The sequence below is a fragment of the Callorhinus ursinus genome, unplaced genomic scaffold (assembly GCF_003265705.2).
Source record: "Callorhinus ursinus isolate GAN/ISIS: 27379988/994484 unplaced genomic scaffold, GSC_fseal_2.0 scaffold94, whole genome shotgun sequence".
Taxonomy (NCBI): domain Eukaryota; kingdom Metazoa; phylum Chordata; class Mammalia; order Carnivora; family Otariidae; genus Callorhinus; species Callorhinus ursinus.
The window spans coordinates 1,552,932-1,575,192 of NW_027397156.1; the positions used below are offsets into that span (position 1 = coordinate 1,552,932).

Below are 22,261 nucleotides of genomic sequence, written 5' to 3' on the forward strand. Positions count from 1 at the left end.
ACTTTCCTTATTTGAGTCATGAAGGTAATACCGCCAGTCTTAGAGTTGTTAGAAATGATGGCGTATTTAACGTAAAGCGTATCGAGGTGCCTGGCTCAGAGCAAGAGCTCAGGTGTTGGTTTGGGCAGCTGTGGCTATAGTGACTGTTACCACGGCCTCTCAGAACGTTTCAGAGATTGAAGTTGTCCTAAATACTCACACTCCTCTGCGTCTTCTTGCTTCAATTCTGTAAAGCTGCCTCACACAGGATTGTTCCAGGCTGAAACTTCACCACAAGGCTCCATCCCTTTCAGAAGGGGAATTCGAGAACTCCTCCTTCCATCTGTCCACAAAATGCCCATTTCAGAGATTTCCCCAGTGTGGGAAAGGTGGGTGAGGAAAGGGCCCAGTTTTTGAACACTTAGCTGGCCGTGGCCCCGGCATCAGGGCCATTTGGCAGGACCCCCCCCCCCCCCGCCACCCCCCTTGTGGAGTCTAACTAAAGCCATAGGGAAGAAGAAATCTGCTCTGCCTCCAAACCAGGAAGGGGAGCCTCGGCACCTCTCCTGTGCACTTCTCATGCTTCCCAAAAAGAGGTCGATTCCTCTTATCTAGAACTCTCTTGATACCTTGAAGCCAGGTCTCAGAGCGGGCCGGGGCCAAAGTCGCCACGGCTTCTATGTGGGCGCCACAGGGAGGAAAAAGAAGAGCTGGCCCCAGGGGTGCCTTTTCATCACCCGGTGATGGTGGGCTTGACACCACCACCTCTCCCAGCCTCAACAGAGGGGGAAGGGGAAGAAGAGAGAGAGAACAAACCCCAAGAAGTTAGTGGTCAGCACTCCGTCCCTCTTGGCCCTCCCCTCGGCGGGGGCCGGTGCCCTCAATCTGAATCGCCTCAGCGTAGCAGGCAAGCTAAGGTTTAGGTCAGAGCATTTTGTCAAATTCAGCATGTCCGGAAGACCTTCTTGTCCCCCAGGAATAGTTCTTAGGGGTTCCCAGTCTTCCCATTCCCCAGCTGGGCAGGGAGAGAGCACAGTGTCAGGAGGAGGGGAACTTTGAGTCGTCTACGTGGATCAGGTTCAGTGTGAATGCAGCCCCTTGCAGGCTGTCTCTCTTCGAGCAAGTTGTTACTTAACCTCTTGGAACCTGTTTCATCTCTAAAATAAAGGTGATGAGATGATTAAATGAGATGATGTACGTCGGTCACCGCCTGTAATGTGAGATGCGCATGGATACTCACAGAGAGTAACTGCTCCTATTATTATATTATTGAGTTTCCTTTGTCTAGCCTCTGAAGGAGCTGCTCATGACAGAAAGGCTGCCAAAAGTCAATTCAACACTAGCCTACAACGTCATTACCCATCAGCCTCTGCATGTATTCTTTAAAAAAAAAAAAAAATTTCCCCTAGGATTTAGGGTTGGCTGAGGAAAAGAATCCACTCACACATAATGGTAGCCCAGCCTAGGGAGAATGCGGGTTGCAGAAATCAGGAGGAAGTTTTTACCAAGAGTGCCCTGCTACAGAGGCTGTGGGAATCATTTTGGCTTCTTGGGGAGGAGAGTTCACAGGGCTGAGCCTGTGTAATGAATATACTTCTTTGGAAGCCAAATGCAGGTTCTAACTTGACCCATTTACTGTGACTGCCCAAGCTCAGTGGGTTCAATATGGACTTGTCCAGCCATTATCTCTTTCATACCTCTTGCTTCCTTCCTGTTTCCCTGCCCTGTATCCTCCCCCTGTCACCGTGCAGCAGTTCAAGGTGGCCCTGAGGCCCAGTCCCATGGCTCTACAGCGCGAGGTGAGACGGTTTGAGCCCCCACTCTCCGGATTGCAGTGTAAATTGGAATGGCGAAATTCTGCCCCATGTTGGGCAGAGCCCAGTGAGAGCTCATACCACGCCCCCACCCACCCCCTCCATGGCTTCCTGCCCTTCAGCACTGGCATTTAGAAAGCTAGTCTCTGGGTTCAGAACCTCCAGAGAAAGCTTCTCCATGTGGTTCCAATTGTTCGGTGCTTACATAAAGGCCTGGAGCATTGGTTCTCAGATGTAAGGGAGCATCAGAATCATCTGGGGGGATTGCTGGGCCCCACCCCACTCGCCTCTAATTCAGTAAGTCTAGGATGGGGACAGTGAATTTTCATGTCTAGTAAATTCCCAGGCGATGCTGCTGGTCTGGGGACCACACGTTTCCCAGTGGCCCGGCTTCTGCCCTCAGTGGCTCGGTAAAAGCCCCAGTGCAGAAGGGGTCCAGAGGGCCGAGATGACCCCGTTCACAGAGGGACTTACTCTCCAGGACCATCACCTCCAGGGTTTTTTCTGACTCATCTCTACAAAGCTAAAGTTAATATTGTTATCTTCAAATTCTGTGAGGAAGTAACACTGTACTTGGGATCCTCAGCGAAGGCAAGTCATGGCAGTTTTTCCTGCTCAGTAGAGCGGAGTTGGGTTTTTGGTGGTGTTTCTCTGTGCGGTGGGACCAGGTCCCAGAGGACTCTAGCCTTGGCTCCCTCAGGGTGCCCATGCCCTTCCAAAGATGACAGTTTCGGCCTTTGTCGGGAGGTGGGAGAGGAGGGTGCCAGCAGAGGATCCGAAGAGGTGGTAGGGACTGGGCTCCTGTTTGTGCTTGTCGCCAGGGCCCGGCCCGGCCTCCTGACGAGTGAATCAGCCCATCCGAGGCTTGGCAGTCCGAGGTGAGCCAGGGTTGCCATGGAGATGGGTGAGGCCCGAGCCCACAGGTCTGGGTGGCCTGACTTGTTTTTTAAATGCTGAAGCCTGTGTGAACATAGAGGTCCTTATCTCCACTTCTGAGGCTTTCTTAAAGTGTGACTGGTATTTTGGGGCCCGGAAAAGGCTGATAGGGGAAACTCACATCCTTGGTATTCGGTCTGTTACTGATTTCCTGGGTGCCATGGGCAACTATGCCTACAGGTCTCCCAGGCTTGGTACCTTTTTAAAAAATAATAATAACAACCGGGGCTGGTACATATCTTTCTGAGGGAGGGAAGTGAAGAGGTAACATCCCCTCCGTCTCTGCTCCACGAATACCTCTTTCCCACAGAGGTAATTCGCATGACCATTCCTGCCGCATCCTCACAGAGAGCTCCCGGGAAGTGTGTATGGGTGTGGGGAAGGTAAATGTATCCGTCGTCCCTCCACCGCAGGGCACTCATGCAGACCCACAGAAACTAGAACTCCAGTGTCCTAAATCGCCCTGCTCCCTCCTGCCTGGCTGCCTCCTCAGGTCATAGACAGACACGACCGACAGCCACCGACTGCCATGAATCGCCGCCCTATCGTCTTGTGTCTTTCTCCAGGTTTATTATTCTCGTTCCTGGCATTATTTTCCCCACAGAATCCCGCCGGCTGTGCCACATTGTGGCTTTCAGAGTGTCGTCTGTGCCTCGACTCACTCAGTCCCCCCCTCCCAGCTAGGTGAAAGGGACGACAGGCACCATGCGATCTTTTTTCACAAGTGAGACCTCTGAGGTGTGGAAAAGCCAAGGAAAGTGCTTAGTGTCAAACAGCACCAAGGTGGCAGAGCAGAGTGAGACCCAGAGTCCACGGCCGGCCACAAATCCAGGGCTTCTCAGCAGAAGTGTGCCAGAGGGGCACCTGGGTGGCTTAGTCATTAAGCGTCTGCCTTTGGCTCAGGTCATGATCCCAGGGTCCTGGGATCGAGCCCCGCATCGGGCTCTGTGCTCCGCGGGAAGCCTGCTTCCCCCTCTCCCACTCCCCCTGCTTGTGTTCCCTCTCTCGCTGTGTCTCTCTCTGACAAATGAATAAATAAAATCTTAAAAAAAAAAAAAAAGTGTGCCAGAGACTCCCCTAGTGGGATGGGGGACTCTATGGACACATGTATGGCATCCCCTCAGGGGCCTCTGACACCTGGCACACGTAGACCAGGTCCTGGGGGGCACAGATGGCGGAGCCGGGGCCGCCTCCTTGCTTTGTTCTTCTTTCTGTGAGGCCACCTGCCCCTCACTGAAGAATGTTACAGCATCGCCTTGACCACAGGTTCACCAGAGCAACAAAATGGCCATTGCTTTTCCAGAAGGACCATGGGAAGCAGGAAAGCAAGCACCCCCATTTCCCCTACCCCTAGCCCCTTGACTGCGGCCTCCTCCAACCCCAGCAAAGTGCCAGTGGGACTGCCTAAAGTCTGAGGCCGGCCTCAGAGAACAGGCATGTGGAGAATGAGCCACTCTGCCCCTTCTGGGTTTTTCAGGCAGTTGGATAGAGACCTTATAATGAATATTATGTCCTTTTAAAAACAAATGTATGACCAGTCAGGTCATATTACAGAAGAAAAGAGGGGGTGCCTAGCCAAGACCACCCAGTTTGTTCACCATGAGATTTTTCTTTGAAGTGGGATTTGTCCGAGGCAAACAGGGCTCTTTGCACCTGAGGGGGTGGGCTGCAGGGCCTCGTGCACGCGCGCGCGCGCGCACACACACACACACAGCTGTTCTTTTCCTTCTTGTCACATCTGTCTGCAGGCTTTCTTCAAGTGCTTCCATCAGGGTGGCTGCCTGTATGTAAATACCTCCTCAGGCCCTAACTAGAGCCAGTTTTGCAAACTTGGCATAGGGTCCAGAGCAATGAGGTCCTCCTAAGTGGCATTACGCTTTGATTTGTTTTCAGTCCGCCTTCGGAATTAAAGCCATTTCCTCTAACTCCAGGTGTGTTTTAGCATAAGATTTCTGGGCCTGGCCCTCCAGCCAGGTTTGTGGGGTGACTCATTGAAGTACTCATCTTCCCGTGGGTGCCTGTAGCAAGGTGTGCGTTCAGTGGTGGCAGAGGGGAGGACCAGGAAACTGTTCACCATGGGCCTGAGCGGACGCACTGCTGGGTTCTCGTGTCCCCTGGAACTGGCATAAGCCCCAAGTGACGGGGTTACCTGTGCGCTCATCAAAGACCGGAGTGTCAAACTGGACTTCTTTGTGGGGTGAGGATAGTGACTCATGGGCTCTTCATAAAGTCTCATTTTCAAAAGACTTTATACAGATTTGTCCCAAAGTCTCACTGTGATATTCGTCACATGCCCTCGTGGGTCTTTCTCATTATTTTCTCTGGACAAGTTACTGTTCTTGGCAGTTTCTGACTTTTGTAGTGAGATCTGGATGAAAAGCCAGATGGGAAAGGAGGATTGTTAAAGGGAAGAGCAGAGAGAGAGAGGAGCGTCTGGTGGGAGTTTCAGAGATTCTGTTCCATTGAAGTAATCCTCTCATTGATGGGATAATTATTTGTTGATTGACTGATAATTTATTCACTGTTAACGTCCGAGGTGTGGACGGGGCAAGGAACTAGAAGGCCTGAGAAACAGCCCTGCCCTGAAGGAGCTTGTGCTCCAGCGAGACCCGAACCCAGCACACCCACGAGAGGAAAGGCACACGTGAGGGCGCTGGAGAGAACATGCTCGAAGCTCGCGGGCTTGCCTTTCCTTGGGAGGAGGCTGAGGACATCTTGGTGGGGAAGCAGCAGGCCTCGGTGGCCAGGACGGCCTTGCAGGGGGAAGGGCTGGTATGAGCAGAGGCGAGAACGCAGGAGACTTACTTGGGAACCTGAGTGATTCCATCTAAGGGGCAGCTGAGGAGGAGGTGGGCTCAGAGTTCAACTGTGGCATGCTCCTGAGAGATCAGAAAAGGTGAACCACAGCTAACGCCTTAAAACTTAAAACAGGGGCGCCTGGGCGGCGCAGTCTGTTTAAGCATCTGCCTTCGGCTCGGGTCATGATCCCAGGGTCCTGGGATCGAGCCCCACCTTGGGCTCCCTGCTCAGCTGGAAGCCGCTTCTCCTGCCGCTCCCCCTGCTTGTGCTCTCGCTCTCTGACAAATAAAAAAAAATCTTAAAAATATTTTTAAAAAACCAGCAACTTACAACTGAGCGACTAAGCCACGTGAGCCTTTCAGGGAATTGGCTGCTGCCGCACATGGAGGGCGGGAGGCAGGCTGGGTTATATAGTGACTACTTTCTGGGGACCTGGAGGTAGAGAAGCCACCAGCTCAGGTGTCAGAGCACCGGGCAACCAGAAGGGAGCAGTGAGCCTGGAGGAAGAGAGGGTTTGTTTCTGTTTCAAATCTTAGGATAGAGAGACCTGGAAGCTTTGAAAGAAAAAAACCCAGCTTAGTTTTAGAACCGTTTCAGATCTACAGAAAGGTTGCAAAGAGAGTATAAAGAGCCCCCTACTCCCCCATCAGTTCCCCCTATGGTTAACACCTCTAGGACCACATTGCATATGTCACAACTAAGAAAAAACCGACGTGGTACATTACTATTACCTAAACCAGGCTCCCTCGGGCCTCCCTTGTTTCACCAGTAAGGCCCTCTTCCTGTGACACTTCGGGTCTTCCCTGGTTTCTCAGAGATGACCTTAGCACTTCTGGGAAGTGCTGGCCAAGGATTTTGTAGAATGTCCTCAATTTAGGTTTTTCTCCTGGCTACCTTCTAAGAAAAACGAACATGCATGAGGAATTCAAGCGTTTCCAACACAACAATGGGGAAAAGCTCTCCTTTTTCTGTCTGCACTGTCAGATAGATGGGCCCATTTGGGGGCAAAGAAGCTTTTCTTGGCAAAACTTAAATGTTTCCCTTTGGCTTCCTTTGGGAACGAGGTAACCAGGTAGACTCTGCGGTGCCTCGGGCTGGGAGTCGAGGCTCTGGACTTTTCACATCCATCCCTACCACACAGTTGGTGATCTTGGACAGATTGCTGTCCTTTTCCGAGGGGGGCCTGGGAGCAGGAATTGGCTCACTGAGCGTCTACATCAGACCTGCTCAGATCCTGCATTGTTGCAAAAGCAAGATGGCAGCCGTGGTAACGGTGTGGCCCGCGTTCCTGCCACAGGCCAGCTCATTCACCCAGGTGGAAACCAGCAACTTCTTGGCCTCCTGTTTTCGTAGTTTATGGAGTCCCTTCATAATTGACTCCATGCCCTTTTTTCAAAGTTAAAGCTCTCTCTGGTTCTTGCCATTTGTTTTCTCATAGTATTCCAAGTAGCTAGGGGTGAGAGCCAGGTGGGGGGGTGCTGGGGCACCCCCCAGTGCCACACCAAAAAGTGAATTCTTCTAGAAAGTACTCCAGAGCTCCTTAGATAGTGCCACCTGCACAGCCAGGAGCCATTATTAAGTGGTGCCAATTATATGTGGCCCTGTGACCCCGAGCCATCCATCATGACCCTGCCGACTGAAGCAATTTCTCCAATAGCATTCCAGAAAATAGGGCAGCTAATGGCTTACATATCTTCCCCTCAGGCCAATTAACTCAGTAATTCAATCCAAAAAGGCTGTAAGACTCACTCCTCTGATTTCTATGAACCATGTGTTCCCAGGCCTACCCCTGACCCTCCCTTCCACCTGGGTGTCTTGAACCTTCCTCCTCCTCCTCTCTTTCTGTGAGTTTATGGGCATAAGAAACTCAGATCAAGTACTGCTTTTTCCATTTCTCCAGAGCCAGCTGCTTTCTATTCCTCATTTTAGTGAAACGCTGTGGCTTTGACAACCAAGCAGCATGATGCTAGGTTTTGGGTGGGGTGCACACGTGTATGACCCCCAACTCTCTCTGGCCATGTCCTTGGCCGGGGTGAGACCTGAAGTCTTTCTTCTCCTGGTTCCAATTCTCCAGCATGATGTCCCTCTCGCCACCGGTGTGTGTAGACCAGATAAACGATCGGACTTCTACAGATTTGGCTCAGGCTTCTTGAAATGGTAAGATGGAAGAGGCCTGACCATTGCAGGTGCTTTTTGGGTACCACTGTTGTTATCCATGGAATCATTCCCAAAGAGAAATAATTGAGCATAATGGAGAAATAATTGCGCATAATTGGGAAAGCATAGAGCAGAAAGGACAATAAATGACACAGGCCTTTCTTTGGTCCCAGGCATTCTCAGCAATAGCCCCAGCAAGATGGGGGCAAGAGGGAGGACTGAGGACAAGGTTTGTGTCCAAGCACCGACCGAAATTGCGACCTCCTTCCGGTGCATGGGAAGCCCCTGCCTACAGCATTCTCAGGTTAACATGGTCATGTCCACAGGGAGGCCAGCGGCCTCAGTCTCCCATTGTCCAGGGCTCTCATTCGGCCTCCATATGTTGTGGGGAGACGAGAAAGCATTGCCTTCTTTCCTTTAACTCTCCAGGACCCCAGAAGAGCTAGGCCAGGGCCTGACCACCACAGTCAGGACCCACTTAGTGTGTGCTTGTCCTAGACTCAGAGCACGGGGATGTCCCAGCCGGGCCCCACCGTGTCCCTGCTCCAACGGTGGCACTCCTGAGTCAGGAGAACCCAGTCTGAACCAAGGTACCTGGGCTAGAAATGGGGGAGAGACTCCTACATCTCCCCCCCTCCCCGGAGCTGTGTCTGCTGTCTTTGGATTAGGCCAGGAGCCCCTCACTCACCTGCAAGTCTTTTGTGAATAAGAAGGAAAGCCTGGCATCCATGAGTTTTTCATCTCTGCATTGTGTAGCTATGGGGCACCTTATGTTCCGTACTTCCTGATGTGCAGTGTTGCCTTCCGTCAGATGAGAGCTAAGGGGTCTGGGGAGATGCTAAATGACTGTCCTCCTCGGGGAGGGTTGCGGCCCTGGTAACCTGAGTGCTGATCAAGTTATTCTCACAAGGCCCACTTGGTGGTACCTCCTTCGGAAGGACTTCTAGTATCATCTCCTTTATTTCTAGCCATACTTAAATAGCAAGGAGGGGCCACATGTCACCATTCCCGTTCTACAGAGGTGAAAACTGGAGCAATAGAACTCTGAGCCAGGAATTCCTGTGCCTCACTGTGGAAATGCAGCACTGGAGGCATGGGCAAGGGTTTGACCCTACCGCAGCCTACGGCCCTGGGTCATCACGTCCGCTGTCACCGCCTCCACTCATCATATCTGCACCCATGGCCAAGGCCTGGCGGGGAGAGGAGCAAACAATTACAGAGGGAGAGGCCTGGCTGCACTACGGCTGTCCCAACTCCCAGGGCAGAGAGCCAAGCTCCCTCAGGAGCAGTGCTCTGACACAGGGTGCCTCTGTCGAGGAGGGTGAGCCACTGTCCCTTGGGCCCTGCACTGCAGCCTGGGAGTCACTCCCATGCAACTCCTGGGCCGGACGAGAGACGGGGAGCTCAGCTCAGCACTGGGGGTCGAGGACCACTTTGCTGGGGCCTCCTGCACAGGCCTCTAGTTCCACAATGCTGGGCCAGGATTTGGCACCTCGGTTGTATTCCTTAGTGGGAAAGTCTGCCCTTCAGGGTCCAGTATCTCAACTTGCCCACCTACAAAATGGGCTTTTCGGAAGATTGGGAGATTACTCAGACGTGTCTTACCTGATGTTTATAAGGATCACTCATTTGGAAGCGTGCGCCTAAAACCTGGGACAGGACAGGTCAGCCTGTCAGGTTTGCCGGCATGAAAAGGAAAGGACAAATGTGGGCCACTCAGGGGAGACTCTGCTCTGTCATTTACTGAGCCGTGTGATTTCGTGAGGCATCATGGATGTCCTCATGGGTGCCAGACTGTGGCCACTGAGCAAATGTCTTCTTTTTTAGCGTATGGTACAGTAGTGCATGAAACACCAATGGCGTAAAGCCTAATTACGACGTGAGTATCCATGGCACCACCACCCAAGTCCAAAGTAGACCATTACCAGTGCCCTAGACACTGCCCTCACTAGTGCTGTGCCCTCCCTCCCCCTGCAGGGCATCGCACACTTGACTTCATGATAATCGCTTACTTTTTCTTTTCCTTTGTCATTTACACGTACCCCTAAGCAGTAGAGCACTTTCTAACTGTAAGGGATCACACTGTATGTGTTTTTGTGTGCCTTGCTTCTTTTGTTTGGCATCGTGAGATGCACTCACGGTATTGCGGGTAGCTGACAGTGGTCCGTTGTCACTGCTGTGTAGTATTACAGCGTCCATAAAGGGCCCATTCTGCTGCTGGGCTGCTGGAAGGTGATTGTTCCCAGGCGGCTGATATTTTTAGCAAATGCATTGATCCCCACACTGGCTGCTGTTACTAGCAGGTACACGGTGAGAGGCAGAGATGGAGGCGGCTCCCAGAGCCCTTTGCAAGTCTCCCCTCCGGTGTCGTGGCACTGTTGCCCCCTGGCAGCCAGGACTAACGCCCACATCCGGGATATCTTGCAGCTTGCTGGCATTGCAGTCCTTGCCGTTGGACTATGGCTCCGATTCGACACTCAGACCAAGAGCATCTTCGAGCAAGACAGTCAGCCTTCCAGCTTCTACACAGGTGAGGGGGACAGGGGCACTGAGTACCTCGAACTGTGGAGATTCTGTGCTGATCCAGGGACTGGCCTTGGCAAAGACTTTGGCTCTGGCCCCGTTGGCCTGTCAGGTCCCTTTCAAGCCATGCTTGCTGCAGTCCAGCCCACGAATTTGCATTTGACTGATGTGGTTTCTTTAACATGCTGACTAAGTCTGGCATCCTGACCATGCCCCCAATAGGAAGTTGGCTCTGCCCAAGTTGCAGACCCCCTCTTAATGCCGTGTCTTCATAGTTTTGCTCAGTTCCTTAATTCAGAAAACTTTGTCCTGGGGCCTCAGAGCGCCAGGAGTACGAGAGGTGAGTCCTCCCCACTGTGCAGATAGATAGGGGCTCTGAGACCCCGAAACACCTGCCTCCTGGATCATACAGTCAAAATGAATAAGAGACTAGCAGAGATGCCAGTCCAGCAGACCCCGGGTGCTGGTAAATGCCCTGGGTATTGGGTTTTATTTGTTTGTTTCCTAAAGTGCTTTTGTTTTGGGGCAAAGGTGTGCAGCTGAGACACAAACGGACTTACCAGCTTCCGTGTGGCTCCTGAGCGTCTTTTCATCTTTTCTAGCATTATTCTCTCCTTTCCACCCACTGCTGAGGCTTGTCAAATGCAATTCCCCAGTTTCTAGTCAACTCATGAAATCCGAAATCTGCAGCTTTTTCTGTTTGGGGGGATAGGAAACCCTTCATTTACGAGAAACAAGAGCAGCCCCCTATTTTTAGGATGATGCTGCCATGTCATCAGGCTCAAAGTGTAAATTTGGTCATTTCCTTCCCACCCACCAAAGAAGTTATTTAAAAAAAAAAAAAAGATGGAGAACACGGCCTGAAGAGAGTCATCCCCCAGGCCTTCTGGAAGGACGCAGCGGCTGGTGGGCACACGGACCCCCTTCCCGCCTCCCAGACGCCACCTGAGCCAGGCCTGCATGGGTCACTTGGCTGCATGCACCCGGCCCTGTGCAAGTTTCCCTGCTTGTGTTGCCCGTTGCTATTGTTTTGGGGATTTTTTAGGGTGTGTCTCCCTATTTCCGGAAAGAAAGTGAGGGAAAGAAAAGCACAAGTATGTTTTTGAAAGAAACTATGTGCACGCACGCGCGCGCGCACACACTCACACACACACACACACACACACACACACGCGGAGTTTTTAGGGAGTAGGTCTCTAGAGTGCCCTGACTTGTTTTAGCAACAGCATTTTTGCAGGGTGGCGGGGGAGGGGGGCCTGGAATGCTGCCCTGTGGAGAGGGAGCAGCACAGGGGTGCTGTGCCGAGGGGGACCTGGCGCCCTCCTGCCCTGCTCGTTGTCATGTTGTCATGCCAGGGAGCTGCCAGGGAGCTGCAGGCCCTCTGGGGGAGAGAGGAGAGCAGATCTGCGCAGGAATGTGGAAGGGGGTGGCAGCCGATGGGGCCGGTGTCCTGAGGAGAGCCTGGCTTCCTGCTTGGCTGCCATTGCGTTCTGCAGAGCGCCTGGCTGGCTTGCATCTTTTGTTTTCTAGGACTCTGGCTAATTCCCTGTGTTTTTAGATGTAGAAGGCAAGGATCTCATTGGCGAGTGGTGGAAATGGGAGGAAGACAACCCCTTTTTCGTGTGTTGCTCACTGTCTCACACATGTTGTTACGTGATTTAATCCTCCTAACTCTTTAGGGTACATGGAATGATTTCCGTCTTAGCAATGAAGGAACCAAGGCCTAGAGGTTAAAGAGCTTGCCTGAGTTCGTACCCGTCAAGAGGCAGGGCTAGGATTTGAACCCAGGCATACAAAAGCTGCTTCTTGGATTGTCCGTGCTAGATTGTGGGGAGCACTCCCCATGGAGGAAGAGACAGTATCTCTGCCAACTGGATGTTCCCCACTGGGGGGGCTGGGCGGGGTGGAGGCTCCTTTGGCCTTTGACCTCACCCAGATTATAGTTGGGGAGCGGGATGCCTACAGCGCTGGTAGCCCTGGCCGGCAGATGACAGGTGGGGAAGGGACGCAGGGTGGCTGGAGAGTGATGAGCCCGTGGTCGGAGGAGCCACAGCTTGCCTGGGAATCACAGGATGCAGGATGGCCAGTGGTCCTAGCCTGAGGGACCAGAGGCACGGTCCCAGAGAGAGACACACAGGGATCCCTAGTTGGAGGCCAGCGGCCCCTGTCCCCTCAGCTGCAGCAGAGGAATATTGACACTTTGCTTCCCTGGGAAAGGGCTCAGCTTTGGAGATTGTTCTCCGCCTGCAGAAGCCCAAGCAAAGGAGAGCAATGCAGGTGACACTAGAGCATCAGTCAGACAAGTGACCACTTGGGTCTGGCTGGGCCTTGCCCTCCACCGAGTGCGCTGGGAAACGGAGTCATCGTCATTCATGGGCAGAGGGCTAAGGAGGCTTCATTCTCTGGATCCCCTTCCCCCTTGAGCTGTGACACCAGCCTTTGTATTGGCCCATGCCCCGTCTTCTGGCAGACTATCAGCTCCACCCCTGCCAATATTCTGGGCGTCATGGGGTGACTGTACCTTGCACAGGGGCCCTCACCCTCTGCTGGGCAGCCCACCGGCCTGACCATACAACCGACCCTTCAGAAAACCTGAAGGACCCAGGGGTGGATTTTCTCCAGGAGGGCAACAAGGGCTTTTAAAATAGAGAAAGAATGCATAACCAGGCCGAAAAGCAAGTGAAAAAAGAAACTTTCCAACATTCACAACAGTCAGTAGTGAATCCAGAACGTCTGACAGCCTTATATGGGCCTTCTCTCCAATTCAGGTCCTGGGAGATTCAGCCCGTCAGCAGTATCCATAATCCCAGGCCGCAAACGTGTTGGGGAACTTCGTTTTCTTGGTCCCAGGCCAGCAGCCCTTCTTAACTCCTTGGTGTCCTTCCAGAACCATAGCCACTGAGTGAGGGCATCTGGGGGCTCCAGCCAGAGGCCGTGGGTGTCCATCCACCCCTCCCTGGGACCATTCCTCTTTTTATAACAAGGTGCCCGACAGTTTCCAGGATACATGGCTTTTGCCCTCAGTGAGCTTGGGGCCTTTGTTGCTCTGCACCCTGTTCTCCCCAGCCTGAAACGGGCAGAGCTCACACACCCACACCTCTCCAAGACAGAGAAGTACCCTGCTTGGCAAATGGAGTACCACCATGGTGCTTATCAGTGTCAACGGCCATCTACAAGAGGGAGTGGGACCAAGAGAGAGCCATTGGGGAGCCGCATAGGGTTCCTTTGAACCCCTGATCAAGGATTTGGAGACCAGAAACTGTTGTTGTAAGCTGCACACTGGGGCTGGGGCGATGGCCAGAGGCTGATGTGTCCCTCTGGAGCTGAAGCCCAGAGCCCTGATACGCAGGTGAAAAGAATGCTCAGTTTTGTGTATAAAGGACACCCTGGCATTTGCTTCTGCTCTACCAAAGGCTTTTTTTCTCTGATCATATAATGTCAACCTGAAAAAAGAAGAAACAGCCTTCAAGCAAATTAATACAGTAATCCTGGAGAAGGCTCAGTGACGAATAACTTTTTCCATGAGTCAGACAGAAAGCTAACATTCACTTGTTTTGTAAAGGGGAACGCTTTGTCATTTCTGCTTGGCAGCCTTTGCCAACAAGCTCAGGGTGTAGGCTAGGAGGAGCCTGACCAGAGGGAAGCCCAGCATGGCCCTGCTGAGAAGCAGCCAAGCCCTCCAGTGGTCCCACGGCTTCCGGGGGGCAGGGGGCTGGTGGGCTGTTGCAGGGGAGCCACCCTCTAGTTTCATGGCCACTACTAAAATGCCTGTAAACAGCTCCCAGGGAATGGCTTATCTTCCTCCCCAACTGGAGAGGGTGAAGCCAAGACACCCCACATCTGCAGCTGTCTGAGCAAGATTTAACACCAACAACCTTTGTCCTGCAGTCTTCATCTACTGAGCCCAAGAATGGATATTTACCACTAACCAAGAAGCCATTAGGAAGAGAATCAATTGCATTCTCTCTCTCTCTCTCTCTCATATGGGGAAATGCTTTTTCCTCTAGTAGCTCACCACTGCTGCCGACCCAACTCCCCTGACTTCTGCCAGGGCTGTCCTGGTTTACAAACCGGGATCTGGACGTAGAGAAGACATGTCCGTCTGTCCATTCCCACTCGACTCTATTCCATGTGCTTGCAGATCCTTTTGATCTCTTAATACCCACTATGTATTCAGCCTCTGCTATGGAGCTCAGAGGAGTGACCTCATCCTTCGTTGCCTTGCCCCGATGAGACGGGGAGAAACCAGGGCCATTTGACTGCTGCGGCTCGACTCGCTGGTGTCCCCATGGCAGAGCCTGGAGCCGAGCGGGGCCACCCCTCCCGCGACACCCGTGCAGTGCGTGGGGCCGCGCTGCCTGTCTGAGTCTAGCCCGCCACCTCACACTGTCGGACGGCCCAGGAGGCTAGGACTTGAGGACAAGCTACATTTGTCCCCATGCCCAGTCTGGGCCGGGCATGCAGGGGAACAATACCCATATTCATACGACATAGGGGTTTGCCAGTAAACCCACGTGACTTGACATCACAACAGATGGGGGGGAGGGGAGAGACACAAACACTCCCTTGTGTGCGCTCCACTCGGGGCTGCCCGGGAGCCTCAGCTGCAGGCGGGCTGCATGGTTTGTTGCCTGCAAAGCCTCGGCTCTGGACTAGGGGTGCAGATGTGGGACAGTGAAGTCACTGTAACACCTGCCAAGGTTCTCACTGCACTATCCTGTTATGCATTGTGTGGAAACATCACAAACACTCTCTCAGCTTTGGCCAGCACTTCAGTGAAGTCTCTCTAGTCCCAGTGAGTAGGCAGGGATCAGCAAGTATATAAAAATGCATCACTGTGGTTCTGAGTGATTGTCATCCATCCCTCGTATTATTCAGAATGACAGCAGCTAGCATTTGTTGGGCACGTTTGGATCCTATCCCTTCATCTGCACAGCGAGCCCTGAGGTAGGCATCATTAGCACCCCCGTTTCACAGCTAGAAAATTGTCACACAGAGAGGTGCAGTGGCTGTCCCAGGGTCACAGAGCTGGCTCTCAAACCCAGATGAGCTCTCGCCACGTGACAGGAGCCCCTCCCCAGGTTGGACAGAACCCGCCTGCCAGACAGGAAGGCCCGGGACCTCTGCCAGTTTCCCCACGGGGCCTGCGCGCTGGCGAGCGCGATGGCTGTGGCTTCTCCAGAATAGAACTGCAAGACAGACCCCTCTGGGCATTTCCTGGGCGGTGACAGAAGGACAAGGACCAGGCTCCACTGCATCCCCCTCCCAGGGTTTTTTGCACTGCATTGGACCAGGAAGAAGTCACTGCCCTTCTCACTCAGATTGAGGACTTAGAAACCGTGTGCTCACCCTCCCTTTAAAGGAGGATCCTTTTCACCCTTCACCTGGAACACATGAACTGCAACTGTAAGACCTCTTCACCAGTGTGCTCGAAGGGATGTTTTGAAATTTCCTAGCCACCAGGCTCTCATTTTACCGGTAAAGACACCAAGGCCCAGAGGGGGGAAAGCGTCTTACCCAAGACCACACAGCAGTTAATAGCAGAGTACGGATCAAAGCGAGGGTCTTCTGACACCAGGCCTGTGTTCTGTGCACTAAAGCAGGGACTTGTACCTCTGCCAACACATGGCCATGGTCTTACCGCGCAGGCCTCACTGCCCCCCCCCCCCAAAGCAGGGCAGGGAAGGCATCCCTTCCGGGAATGAGGCAGAGCTGGCCCACCCTGAGCATGGCTGGCTGAGTGCACACAGCCCCTTCCTGCTGAAAGCTTGCGCTGACACACTCTTCTGTCCAGGGAGAGGCCAGCCCAAGGCTCATCGCCGTCCCAGGAAGTAAGCCCCGGCCTGGAGGGTCTATTTTAATTAGTGTGAGTGGATTCATCTTGCTGGGAACAGCTGACTGACTGGACCCATTTGTGTCCTGAGCCAAATCTGGGGATTTCTGTGGATCTCTTCGTCCTGGTTAGGGGGTCGTTGAGCACCTTCCAGGAAGGTGAGGGTAAGATGGGAGTGAGGGCTTGATGGGGCGGTGTCCTAGAAGAGAGATTGGTGGGAAGAGATGGAGGAGGCGGTTTTTAAGGACGGGACACTTCTTTCCTGAGGGAGGGGCAATAAGGATGGGGGCACGGCCCAGATTGTTACAGAGGGGAGAGAAGGAATTGCAGGACATATCTGGGCCTCCACACCAATGACTCCATGCCTTGCCCTCTGTTTGCTCCCTTCTCCCCACAGGCGTTTATATTCTGATTGGAGCCGGTGCCCTCATGATGCTGGTGGGTTTCCTGGGCTGCTGTGGGGCCGTGCAAGAGTCCCAGTGCATGCTGGGATTGGTGAGTACCCCTTCTGCTCCCTGAGGCCGCTCTGACCCCCAGGCCCCCGCCCCCAAGATCTCATAGAAGACATGGGGTGGGATGGGGTGCAGAGGGTACCCCAAGGGCTTGAGCTCTCCTCAGCTCCTCCCCTGCAGGCCCCGCCCCAGCCTCCGAGCCAGGCAGCCATCTTGTCCTCCTCCCCTGCGGGGATGCCTTGCCCCTCTTCCTTTCTCTGTCTTAGCACTTCCTTTAGGCGACTAAATGCCAGGACTTTGTTTTCCCCTTGTTCGAGGACCACGTTTGCTTTCTTTCCCTGAATCCTCAGGTACCTTTGCTTTCTCTTATTTTAGAATTTGTCACCGTTTCCTTCAAATTCCGAAGTGTATTCACTTTCTTTATTTCCGCAAATCCCTGTGGTTTTTGTGCGTGAGCGATGGTATTTTATCACTGACTCTTCATTAACACCTTAGAAATACCAATTCTGGGGTCGGCTGTACCCCGTTCTTTTCCTCCTGAGGAATCTCTTCCTACTACGGCTTCCTCTCCTCGCCTCAGCTTAACGCTCGCAGTTCCCTAAACTTCTTCCCCGTCCTTTCCAGGCTGTTCATTTGTGCCCCCCGATTCCCGACCCCTAGAGACTTGTCCTTCCTCGTTCTCCAGAAAACCCTTTGGTTGCTCTCATTGGCTGGCTGGGATCTCTCCTCATCCTACCCCTTCTTTGCCTTCTAGTTCTTTGGCTTCCTCTTGGTGATATTTGCCATTGAGATAGCTGCGGCCATCTGGGGATATTCCCACAAAGATGAGGTAGGTTTCTTCTGCCGTAAGATCTCTTGGGGTTGATACAGGTTTGGGAATTTGGGGGTGGGAGTGATGAGGGCGGAAGGGTGTCCCAGCTGGCCACTTGGGTCAGCTCTCAGCCATCACACATGCCTCTTACTTCACCACGTTTCCACGTGCCCATCAGAGCGTGAGCTCCCCCGGGGCGGGGGATGTGGGTGTCGTGCCAACCACCGCTTCCAGTTCCCTGGATGGTGCTGGCACATAATAGCTGTTCAGGAAATATTCACTGGGTCCGTGTATGTGTACGTGTGTCTCACAACTCAGTAGCCCTGCCCCCATCTCCTCTGGAAAGATGGCTTAGGAAAACAGGGCTTTGTGTGGGCTGGACCCCCCTGCCCCTTCACCTAGTCTCTGAATATGTGTCACTATGAGCCAAGTGCTGGCCAGGCCCCGCGTAGGTCCAGAGATGCGCAAACTGTGGGCCCCTCTTGAAGCAACTGCCACCGACATGTGGGAGAAGGATATGCATTTGATAAGTGTCACATAAGTCATTTATATCCAGAAGTTCCATGGGGTTGGAGAAGGTAGCATGCCAAAGGGAAACCTCTTCTGGCTTCGCGGAGAAGCAGGCATCGACCTGAGCTTTGGATGAGAGAGAGGATTTCAGGAGGAAAGTTGGTGGGAGACTGAGTACTTTCCTTTATTTTATTTTTTTTTAAGATTTTAGTTATTTATTTATCTATTTATTTGAGAGACACAGAGAGAGAGAGAGTACAAGTGGGGCAGGGGTGGCAGAGGGAGAGGGAGAGGTAGAAGCAGACTTCCCGCTGAGCAGAGAGCACGATGAGCAGAGAGAGCGATGTTGAGCTCAGCCCCAGGACCCTGAGATGATGATCTGAGCCGAAGGCAGATGCTTAACCAACTGAGCCACCCTGTGCCCCCCCTCCCCCCACCAAGTACTTTCCTTTAAAGACAGCTAAGGCCTCCACGGAGAGCCACTGAAGAGTTCTGGGCCAGGACGGGCCACGTCAGAACACTGTTTTAGAAAGGGCTGTCTTGGCATGTTCAGCAGCAGGGAGTGCAGGGAGACTGGGTGCTGGAACCCTCTTTAAAGAGAGAGAGAGAGAGATTTAACTCTCCAGATGTAAATGCTGCAACCGTAGAAATAGGAAGGGATGCTAGTGGAAGCTGCTGAAGGAGAGATTCTGGATGTTGGTCACTTAACTGATTGGGGGTGGGGGGGTCGAGGGACAGGCGTTTGTTAAACTAGGGTATACCCAGGTACCCAGAAGCAGGAGAACAATTGTCCATCATATTATAATAGCTACTACTTAGTCCAAATTTACTCTGTACCAGACACTGTGCTAGGACTTAACATGCAATATCTCATGTAAATCCTCACCACAACCTCTGAGGCACAGACTGCTATAATCTCCATTCTACATACACAGAAACGGAGGTACAGAGAGGTTTAGTAATTTGCCAAAAGTCACACAGCCTCTAAGTGAAGAAGAAAATAATGGAAGCCTGAGGAACTAGTCGGGTCAGGAATAGGATTTTTTTTTCCTTTATTTTTTGTTTTGTTTTGTTATTACTGTTCCTTAGATTGAGGAGAGTCCATTTTGTTCACAAGTAGAAGGGAAGGAGCCAAGTGGGGTAGAAGGGACCCGCCAAAGGTACAAGAGAAGAAGCGAAAATGGCCGGAGTGGGTTAGGGATGTGGGAGGAGACGAGAAGGGCCCCGGAGGCTCTGGGAGAGGCAGGACCAGTCTGGTGGCTTCAGTCAGGAATCTTGTTGGCTGAGCATGAACAAGATGGGACGAGTGACATTTGTTCAAGAAAATGCCCTGTCTGCCCATCACAGGTGATTAAGGAAGTCCAGGAGTTTTACAAGGACACCTACAACAAGCTGAAGTCCAAGGACGAGCCCCAGCGGGACACCCTGAAAGCCATCCACTACGCGGTACGTCACCTCCGCAAACGCTCCGTCGGGACGCGGGTGCGCACGGGGTGAGGCTGGGCGCAACAGCCCCCGGGTCTGTGTTCCGGTCACCTTCGTCATTCGTCTCTCCCACCCCATCCCTGCCCTGCCCTCTGCAGTTGAACTGCTGTGGCCTGGCTGGTGGAGTGGAACAGTTTATCTCCGACATCTGCCCCCAGCAGGATGTCCTGTCAACCATCACAGTGAAGGTAAACTCGTGGGCCCCCCGCCCGGCTGCTCTGGACAAATCCCAGCAGCGTTGACGTGAAATCTTGCCCCCTCGTTCTGGGAGGACAGGCGTCTGGGTGATTCAGAACTACTTCTCGCCCCTGTGAAAGGGCCCCACAGCGGGGCCACCTCTTTCCTCCCCGGCCTGGGGCCTCTGTTTCCTCAAGGACCGGATCAGGGAAATAACAGAGTATTCTAGCTGCCTGCAATGAGCTGCTCACTGCTGCCTTACATTCTGCCTCCTCCAGTCCTCAAGCCAGCGGGTCGGGTGTGCTCTGAATGCTGGACTCTTCACTTTTTAGATGTATCGACAGCTCATGATGGGAAGTGGGAGCTAACGTCCAAACTTCAGAATAATCAGAAGTAACCCAATGGCCTGATACGAGCTAGACCCCAAGCAGGGCCTTACCCTTCTTCCTTCCCTTATTTCTTACCGGGACTTTAGGGACCCACCTCCATATCCCTCAGTTCTCCTTTCTGTCCACCAGCCAGGACACCTGGGCACTCCTGTCCCCAGCCCTTTCTCTGGGACCCCCAGCACTCCCGGCGTGAGACGGGTGCTGTGGGAGGGAGGAGGTGCCCTGGAGCAGGGATTGTGTGTGACCTGAGTCTTGGTTTGCCCTCCTCAGCCCTGCCCTGAGGCCATAAAAGAGGTCTTTCACAACAAATTCCACATCATCGGCGCGGTGGGCATTGGGATTGCCGTGGTGATGGTGAGTATTGAGGACACCAGGAGGGAATGAGTGTCTTAGTGGTTAACGTCTGTTAAACACACGCTCTGGCCAGGCACTGTGTTAATACGTCAATTCACTTATCAACTAATTTAATCCTCACCATACCTATGAGGTGGGAGACTAGGGAGTGGAGAGATGGAGAGGTTGAGTTGATCAAAGTCTCTGAGCTCATGAGTGAAGCATCTGGGATTTAAGCTCCGTGTGTCTCCAGACACGCGTTGTCTTAACCATTAAGGTTCAGGGGTAAATGTAAGGTGATGCCGGTGCTGCTGGTCCACGGACCACACTTTGACTAGCAAGGGTGTAGGTCACCCAGACCTGTTAGTTATCCTGGGATAATCTTCAGGACATGTTTTTGTTATGTGCCTGCTTTTCCTTTGCCCAAGAAAGAAGTTCCATAAAAGTTACATGGATGGGAATTGTTTCTCTCTCTCTCTCTCTCTCTCTCTCTCTCTCTCTCTCTCTCTCACACACACACACACACACACACACACGAACACACACCATAGTCTGAAAGGCATCCAAAGGTGGACAGCCAGAAGGAAGATTCCAGGCTTCAGATAATCTGTCCTGCTAATCAGCCCCTAGAAACCATAAAGGGCAACAAGGGTTCCCTTGGGTCACCACCCCACATGCCCCAAGAGGGAGTGGTAAGAACCATGTAGGGGACTTAGCCCTCCTCTGCCCCAGTAAGACTATCCCAAAAGTGAGAATTGCTTCCTTTTCTTGGTGGTTGTTTGCACCTAAGAAAGGCTTGAGGCCGCTTTCAGTAAAAGCCATAACAATACTTTTTTTCAAAATGGAATATAAAAAACAGGCACACACATAGATGGAAAGTACAGGCCTGTGTGGATCATTGGAATATCTGGCCTTTGAGCATTAAATTTAGCTCTGAGCTTATTTGTAACACTCTGGAAGTTTCCTTGGGGAAGTGGCTTGTGCAGTTTACATGAGCAAGTGGCCGCAGATCGGCAGAATCCCAGCAGTCAGTGACTCTTCCCATTACCCAGCCCCCGTCTCTCCTCCTTTGGCACCCTTCAGCGTGCCTGGCCCTGTGGTCACTATATTTGTTTGTCTTGGCCCGAATGACTCACGTCCCTCCTCTCCTTCACCCTTCCCTCGGGAAAGCTGCCCTATGCCTCATGTTTCTTTCTGTCTTCTAGATATTTGGCATGATCTTCAGTATGATCCTGTGCTGTGCTATCCGCAGGAGCCGAGAGATGGTCTAGAGTCAGCTTGCGCCCCCTGAGCAGGAAGGTCCACCCCTAAAGATTGTTGGTTATTTTCTTGCAGTTTTGGTTTTTTTGTGTTTTGGGGGGGTTTGGGGGTTTTGGGGGGTTTTTTGGTGTTGTCTTGTTTTTGTTTTTTGACTTTTTTTTTTTTGCCACTAACCTTAGTATTCATTCTGCGTTTCTAAACAAAAAAGTTATTCCATGTTTGTCTTTTTAATGCTTTATTCAATATTGGTATTTGTAGTTGAGAAATTTGGGGATTTGGTTTGCTTTGGTTTATATTTTTTTTGGTTGGTTGTTTTTGCTTATTATGTTAAGCAGAAATCCTGCAATGAAAGGTACTATATTTGCTAGACTCTAGACAAAAGATATTGTACATAAAGAGAATTTTTTTGTCTTTAAAGAGATAAAAAAGTCTATCAAACTTAATCAGGTTGTAACTTATGTTGAAGACAATTTGATACATAATAAATAAATGATGATGACAATATCCTGGACCGGTTTTTGTTTTTTGCTTCCTTTATATTTTTAAAGCTATTTATTTTTCAGATGTCTTCTAACCACATTTATATGAGAAATAGGTTGGAAAGTTGGTCTCCCTCTTTGACTAATGAAGAAAGCAAGAGAGGAAGGGATTTTGATCACAAGATCACTCAGTTGTTAATAGAGTCCACACCAGAACCTAGCCCATGACTCTTTCCTGTAGCATCAGGTTGTATCTCGGGAAGAGAACAGTAAATGTGACCTCCCTGATGGCGGGGGACTTGTTTTATTCACTGCTCTGGAACC

At 52.1% G+C, this 22,261-nt stretch overlaps 1 protein-coding gene across 3 annotated transcripts in view; it reads left to right on the top strand.

Annotated features, from left to right (window-relative positions):
* The window catches only part of CD9 (CD9 molecule), a 32,817-nt gene extending 10,855 nt beyond the window's left edge, over window positions 1–21,962 (top strand). The window contains exons 2-8 of one of the 3 annotated variants that reach the window (XM_025851961.2): window positions 10,113–10,215; window positions 16,439–16,536; window positions 17,248–17,322; window positions 19,162–19,260; window positions 19,398–19,487; window positions 20,136–20,219; window positions 21,404–21,962. In XM_025851961.2, the coding sequence (XP_025707746.1) occupies window positions 10,113–10,215; window positions 16,439–16,536; window positions 17,248–17,322; window positions 19,162–19,260; window positions 19,398–19,487; window positions 20,136–20,219; window positions 21,404–21,469 (615 nt within the window). In that variant the 3' untranslated portion in view covers window positions 21,470–21,962. The remainder of the gene's footprint in view (window positions 1–10,112; window positions 10,216–16,438; window positions 16,537–17,247; window positions 17,323–19,161; window positions 19,261–19,397; window positions 19,488–20,135; window positions 20,220–21,403) is intronic. The other 2 variants (XM_073888723.1, XM_025851962.2) reach the window with 2 other exon arrangements.
* Window positions 21,963–22,261: the final 299 nt, after the last annotated feature.